The 8,074-nt window shown below is 40.8% G+C and overlaps 1 protein-coding gene across 2 annotated transcripts in view; it reads right to left on the bottom strand.

Annotated features, from left to right (window-relative positions):
- The window catches only part of LOC147360639 (tyrosine-protein phosphatase non-receptor type substrate 1-like), a 29,563-nt gene extending 21,489 nt beyond the window's left edge, over positions 1 to 8,074 (bottom strand). Inside the window, exon 1 of one of the 2 annotated variants that reach the window (XM_086333070.1) lies at positions 7,928 to 8,074. In XM_086333070.1, the coding sequence (XP_086189196.1) occupies positions 7,928 to 7,997 (70 nt within the window). In that variant the 5' untranslated portion in view covers positions 7,998 to 8,074. The remainder of the gene's footprint in view (positions 1 to 7,927) is intronic. The other variant, XM_086333069.1, reaches the window with a different exon arrangement.

The raw sequence follows: 8,074 nt of genomic DNA on the forward strand, positions 1-8,074 counted from the left end.
TATCACAGTAATCCAAGTCTATGTCCCAAACACTAATGCTAAAGGTCTGAATACAAAGCCACTAAGGTCTGAATACAAGACTTTCTAGAACTAACACCCCAAAAGATGTCCTTGTCATCATGGGAGACTGGAATGCAAAAGTAGGAAGTCAAGAGATACCTGGAGTAACAGGCAAATTTGGCCTTGGAGTACAAAATGAAGAGGGCAAAGGCTAACAAAATTTTCCCAAGAGAATGCACTGGTCATAGCAAACACCTTCTTCCGACAACACAAGAGAAGACTCTACACATGGACATCACCAGATGGTCAATATTGAAATCAGATTGATTATATTATTTGCAGCCAAAGATGGAGAAGCTCTATACAGTCAGCAAAAATAAGACTGGGAGCTGACTGTCGCTTAGATTCAGACTTAAATGGAAGAAAATAGGGAAAACCACTAGACCATTCAGGTATGACCTAAATCAGATCCCTTACAATTATACAGTGGAAGTGACAAATAGATTCCAGGGATAAGATCTGATAGGCAGAGTGCCTGAAGAATTATGGACAGAGTTTCATGACATTGTACAAGGAGCAGTGATCAAGACCACCCCCAAGAAAAAGAAATGAAATAAGGCAAAATGGTTGTCTGAGGAGGCCTTACAGATAGTTGAGAAAAGAAGAGAAGCTTAAGGCAAAGGAGAACAGGAAAGATATACCCATTTGAATGCAGAGTTCCAAAGACTATCAAGGAGAGATAAGAAAACCTTCCTTAGTGATCAATGCAAAGAAATAGAGGACAACAACAGAATGAGAAAGACTGTAGAGATCTTTTCAAGATCATTAGAGATACTAAGTTAACATTTCATGAAAAGATGACCTCAATAAAGGATAGAAATGGTATGGACGTAACAGAAGCAGAAGATATTAAGAAGAGGTGGCAAGAATACACAGAAGAACTATACAAAAAAGATCTTCATGACCCAGATAAGCACGATGGTGTGATCACTCATCTAGAGCCAGACATCCTGGAATGTGAAGTCAAGTGGGCCTTAGGAAGCATCACTATGAACAAAGCTAGTGGAGGTGATGGAATTCCAGTTGAGCTATTTCAAATCCTAAAAGATGATGCTGTGAAAGTGCTGTACTCAATATGCCAGCAAATTTGGAAAACTCAGCAGTGGCCACAGGGCTGGAAAAGGTCAGTTTTCATTCCAATGTCAAAGAAAGGCAATGACAAAGAGTGCTCGAACTACCACACAATTGCACTCATCTCACACGCTGCTGCTGCTGCTGCTAAGTCGCTTCAGTCGTGTCCGACTCTGTGCGACCCCATAGATGGCAGCCAACCAGGCTCCCCTGTTCCTGGGATTCTCCAGGCAAGAACACTGGAGTAGGTTGCCATTTCCTTCTCCACATCTCACATGCTAGCAAAGTAATACTCAAACTTCTCCAAGCCAGGCTTCAATGGTACATGAACTGTGAACTTATAGATGTTCAAGTTGGATTTAGAAAAGGCAGAGTAACCAGAGATCAAATTGCCAATATCTGGTGGATCATCAAAAAGAAAAAGAGTTCCAGACAAACATCTACTTCTGCTTTATTGACTATGTCAAGCCTTTTGACTGTGCGGATCACAATAAACTGTGGAAAATTCTGAAAGAGATGGGAATACCAGACCACCTGACCTGCCTCATGAGAAATCTGTGTGCAGGTCAAGAAGCAATAGTTAGACCTGAATATGGAACAACAGACTGGTTCCAAATTGAGAAAAGAGCACGTCAAAGCTGTATATTGTCACCCTGCTTATTTAACTTATATGCAGAGTACATCATGCAAAATGCCAGGCTGGATGAAGCACAAGCTGAAACCAAAATAGCGGGGATAAATATCAATAATCTCAGATAGGCAGAAGACATCACCCTTAAGGCAAGAAGTGAAGAAGAACTAAAGAACCTCTTGATGAAAATGAAAGAGGAGAGTGAAAAAGTTGACTTAAAACTCAACATTCAAAAAACTAAGATCAGGGCTACTGGTCCCATCACTTTAGGCAAATAGATAGGGAAACAATGGAAACAGTGACAGAGTTTACTTTCTTGGGCTCCAAAATCACTGCAGATGGTGACTGCAGCCATGAAATTAAAAGGTGCTTGCTCCTTGCAAGAATAGCTATGACAAGCCTAGACAGCATATTAAAAAGCAGAGACATTACTTTACCAACAAAGGTCCATCTAGTCAAAGCTATGGTTTTTCCAGTGGTCACGTATGGATGTGAGAGTTGGACTATAAAGAAAGCTGAGTGAGGAAGAACTGATGCTTTTGAACTGTGGTGTGGGAGAAGACTCTTGAGAGTCCCTTGGACTGCAAGGAGATCAAAGCAGTCAATCCTAAAGGAAATCAGTCCTGAATATTCATTGGAAGGACTGATACTGAAGCTGAAACTCCAATACTTTGGCCACCTGATGCAAAAAACTCACTGACTGGAAAGACCCTGATGCTGGGAAAGATTGAAAGCAGGAGGAGAAGGGGACAACAGAAGATAAAATGGATGGCATCACCAACTCAATGGATATGAGTTCATGCAAGCTCCGGGAGTTGTTGATGGACAGGGAAGCCTCAAATGCTGCAATCCATGGGGTTGGAAAGAGTCGGACATGACTGAGTGACTGAACTCACTGACTGACCCAAAGTAATTTATAGAGTTAATGCAATGTATTGCATTGTATATATGCAAGTGTATAGCACAAGGAACTCTGGCCAATGTTATACACCAGTCTGGATGGGAGGAGAATTAGTGTGAGAATGGATACAAATGTACATATGGCTAAGTCCCTATACTGTCTACCTGAAACTATCATAGTATTGTTAATTGAGTATATTCCAATACAAAACAAACGTTTAAAAAAAGAATCTGGGTGATTGATTATGATTGGACAGCAAGTTATGAGTTGAATAGCCAGGAGTCACCATTGGGCCAATTATTTCACTACAGGTTCAAGCTATCCACTTGATTTCTCTGCCTCATTGACTATCCAATTTCTGAAGATATAGAGAAATACAAACACAATCCCTCTTATCTGAAATGTTGTATTAAGCAAGCATGGGTTTCATTCCAGGGATGTAAATAAGAGGAGCAGGCTGCTTGGCCCCAAAACAAACTCTGGGTTCTTTTCTATTTCTTCCCTATTCCTTTGTAGTTCAACTTTGCAGAGTTGAGCTGATAAACCCATGCACTCAGCACTACTTGTAACCAGTCATACCTCCCAAGGAGGGGACATACTATTACAGGGCAGGTCTTATGATGTGCCAACAGCTTCAGATGATTTAGATTGTTAAGTCTGGAGAGAAGAAGTGAGGTTGGGGAAGTTGAACTGCTAAGACAAAAGTGGGAAGAAACGTGAGAGAACTTTGGAGGGAGAAATGGAGGGACAGGAAGAGGTAGAAGAGACTAGGGGTCAGAAGGGTGAGAGGCGCCAGGAGATTGCAAACATTCTGCCAACTGTATGTCAGCAACTCTCCAATTACCTCTCTGGTCCAGGCATTTTTCCAGAACTCTGAACTTGCATGTCCAACTATCAACTTGTCATACTTTCTGGACAGAAATAAACATCTCACAGTTAACACGTCTAACACTGAGGTGAATTTCCCCCCTACCCTCTATATTTCAGCTGAGCCACAGTTTTTCTTTCAGATGCCCAGTTATCAAAACCTTGAAGTTTTTCTCTCCCATTCCAAGTCCCATGCATCAGAAAATCCTATTGCCTCCTCTTCAGTGTGCATCCAGTATCTGACCTCTTTCTCTTATCTCTACTAGCTACTGTTCAGTGCAAGCCATTTTTACTTTTTTTGAATGAATGTTATGACTTCAAATGCTCTAGTTGCTTCTATCAACGTCCTGCATAGTCTCTGCTGTGCTGTGCTGTGCTTCATCGCTCAGTTGTGTGCAATTCTTTGCGACCCTATTGACTGTAGCCCGCCAGGTTCCTCTGTCCATGGGGATTCTCCAGGCAAGAATACTGGAGCAGGTTGCCATGCGATTCCAGGGCATCTTCCCAACCCAGGGCTCCCTCATTGCAGGTGGATTCTTTACCTTCTGAGCCACCAGGGAAGCCTAAGAATACTGGAGTGGGTAGCTTATCCCTTCTCCAGGGGATCTTCTGTCCCAGGAATTGAACCAGAGTCTCTTGCATTGTGGGTGGATTCTTCACCAGCTGAGCTACAGGGAAGCTCCCTGTGTCTATTCTCAATCAAATGCTCAAATAAATTAAAACTCATGTCAGATCAAGTCACTTCTCTCTTCAAAGCCACAATGGCAATACTTTCACTCAGAGCAAAAGCCCAAATCCTTCAGCACAGGAGGATGATTCTATTCTCAGGGCCTCTGCACATGCTGCTCCCTGTCAGGAAGGCTCCTCCCCGAGATAACCACAATGCTCATCCCAGAACTTTCTTTCAAACTGCCCCATCTCTGTGATGCCCATGCAAGACTACCAGGTTTAAAATACATCCCACCCAACAAATTCTCCCAATTCAGTTATCCAATTATTCTTTGTTTTGTTTTCTTTTTAATTTTTTATTTTGTATTGGGGTACAGCCAATTAAAAAACAATGCTGTAATAGTTTCAGGTGAACAGTGAAGGGACTCAGCCATACATATGCATATATATGTATATGTATATACCATATATGCATATGCATATATTCACCTCCAACCTCCCCTCTCATACAGGCTTCCCCATAACATTGAGCAGAGTTCCATGTGCTATACAGCTGATTTTACGTTTTAAGTACAGCAGACTGTACATGTCCATCCCAAACTGTACCACTATCCCTTCCCCCCACTCTTCTTCCCACAACCGTAAGCTCATTCTTGAAGTCTGTATGTTTCTGTTTTGTAGTTCATTTGTATCATGTCTTTATGGATTCCACATATAAGAGATGTCATGATATTTCTCCTTCTCTGACTTACTTCATTCAGTATGATACTCTCTAGGTCCATCCATGTTGTTCCAAATGGCATTATTTCATTCCTTTTATGGCTGAGGACTATTCGACCATATATACATACCACATCTTTATCCATTCCTCTGCTGATGGATGTTTAGCTTGCTTCCATGTCTTGGCTATTGTAAACAGTGCTGCAGTGAACACTGGGGTGCATGTATCTTTTCAGATCATGTCCAGGACTGGGATTGCAGGGTCATATGGTAGCTCATGTCCGGATATATGCCCAGGACTGGGATTGCAGGGTGGTAGCTCTATTTTTAGTTTTCTAAGGAACCTCCATACTGTTCTCTGGGGCTTCCCAGGTGGCACAGTGGTAAAGGCCAACACAAGAGACCCAAGAGACATGGGTTCAATCTCTGGGTCAGGAAGATCCCATGAGTAGGGAATGGCAACCAACTCCTGTATTCTTGCCTGAAAAATTCCATGGACAGAGGAGCCTGGTGGGCTATAGTCCAAGAGTCACAAAGAGCCAGACATCACTGAGCAACTGAGTGAATACTGTTCTCTGTAGTAGCGGTGCCAATTTACATTCCTACCAACAGTGCAGGAGGGTTCCCATCTCCCCACACTGGCTCCAGAATTTATTGTTTGTGGGTTTTTGATGAAAGCCATTCACCAATATGAAGTGATATCTCACTTTAGTTTTGATTTGCATTTTATTACATTGACATCTTTTCAAGTACCTATTGGCCAACTGTATGTCTTCTTTGGAGAGATGTCTATTTAGGTCTTCTGCTAATTTTTTGAGTGTTTTTTTTGCTTTGGTTCTATGAAGTGTCATGAGCTGTTTGTAAATTTTGGAGACTAGCCCATTTTCAGTCACATCATTTGCAAATATTTTCTCTCAATCTGTGGGTTGCCCTTCATTTTGTTTGTTGTTTCTTTATTATGCAAAAACTTTTGAGTTTAAGTAGGTCTCATTTGTTTATTTTTGTTTTTATTTCCATTCTGGGAGATAGATCAAAAAAGATATTGTTCTGATTTATGTCAAAGAGTGTTCCGATTATATTTTTCTCTAGGAGCTTTATAGTGTCAAGTCTCAAATTTAGGTCTTTAATGCATTTTGAGCTTATTTTTGGGTATGAAGTTAAAGAACAAACTAATTTCATTTTTTACATGTCAGCTACTCTTTCCTAACATGTAGCATTTTCTAATATTCTGTATTATTTGCTGAATTATAAGTCTATTGTTTATTGTCATTTCTTTCACTAAGATAAACATCAATGCGGGCAATTAGTTTGTCTCTTTGATTCAACAATTTACCCCAAGTTCCTTCCTGCCATATACTAAATATCAAAGTAATATATGTATGATATGTGAACTGCCCAGTGTGACAACTCCCCAAGACAATGAGCTCTATTTTAAGCAGTTAATCTCCGTAGAAATTATGTCAGAAGTTGAGTTTTCCATGTAAATAACTTGGTGAAAAAAAGGAACTTGCTTGTATGAGGAAGCAAAAAAAAGGGCCAAGGAGAAGAAAACCACAAACCCTCTACTCCACCCTTCCCCTTCATCAGACCCACTGGCAGAAGCCACAGAAGTATCTTGGGATGGAAGAAGGGTCACAGTATCTAGAAGAGCAATGGTTAAACCCACGCGCTCTACTATCAGATGTCTTGAGTTCAAACCATATCAGGTAACACTGAGTGTTCTTGAACTTCTCCTTGCTCAGTTTTATTATCTGTAAGGTAGGGATGACAAGAGGATCCACCTTGGATATAATGATCACATGAGTTAGCAACCATGGGAATTTCCAACTCTGGCCCATGATGAATGTTTAAGAAAATGAATTGTTATTACTCATTAGATATCCTGAGGAATGGAAGCTTCAACTAGCATTAGGTGATATAGATAAAGTTATAGACAGGGATGTGGTTATAATTACAGATATAGATATGGATATACAGATCATATAGGTAAGAGTCTCTGAGTTCTTTTTAGCCTCCATTCCTCCTCATCCTTAACCAGCACGAAAGAGGGGACTCTAAGATAGCAATGCATAAAATTCTGCTCATTTACCAGGAGAAAAGTATTCTTGTCTTAAGTAACTGTTTGGGTGAGAGAGGTTTATAGAGAAGTAGAAAGCAAACACTTTTTTTGTTGTTGAAAGCAAAAACTTAACATATATTTATATCATTTCATATAGACTTAAAAATTAAAGAAGTCTTTTTGAAATCCCATGTGTCTGAAAAGACTTCCTCATACTCACACACACACACACACATAAATACATGCATCCACAAACATGTATTAGAGAATAGCCTAGCATTGTAGTATACAGGTTGTTTTGAGAATCAAATGAAATTACAATACCTGTTAAAGACTTAGTGCAAACTTCAACGCATGGGAACCATTCAACACATCATTGACCAAAACTTGGGAGTACACAATGCACGATTTGAATGCTTCTGTTCTCTTAGTAGCATGATGGGTGAAGACTAATCTATTGTTTATTTCTCAGTATCTTCTGATTTTTCTGCCATTAGGATTCTCTGAGAAGCTGAGTTGCATGATATGATTAAAAGAATCAGCTTGAGCTGGACACTCTAGATTTGAATCTCATGCTGCCAATGCCTTAGGTCAGTTAATATCGGGCAAGTTACTCTCTGCCTCAATCTCCTCATCTGCAAATCAGGAGTAATGGTCATTTATCATATGGGATGTTGTGAGGATTATACAAGTTAATGCACATAAATTTGTCATTGCTGGTATTTGAAGCATCATCCATTTGGATACCTCTGCTAAGCAGCTGGAGGTGATGGATCCGCAGAGAAAACACTCAAATCCCTGATTTCATGCTTTCAGATAATGCCCAGTCTTTGGCCTTCTGCGGCTGTCCTTGGTGGCACACCCATGTTTACATGGAAACTCTAAAAGTGCAGGGCAGTGGGGAGGTCCAGAGGGCAGGGAAAGGGATTCTATCCCAAGAAATGCTCACCTATGAATCCCAGCAGTAGAATCATTAGCAGGCAAGGAGGAGTGTGTAATGAGGAGGCAAGGATGGGCATCGTGGAGGCCTGAGGAATCTGCTCTGTCCAAATGTGTGAGCTGGGAGAACATGAACTTCTGTGCTCTGTGGAAAGGA

Source organism: Bos grunniens, chromosome 13 (genome assembly GCF_055505025.1).
Source record: "Bos grunniens cultivar Pamir isolate PY7600 chromosome 13, Bosgru_T2T1.0, whole genome shotgun sequence".
NCBI lineage: Eukaryota > Metazoa > Chordata > Mammalia > Artiodactyla > Bovidae > Bos > Bos grunniens.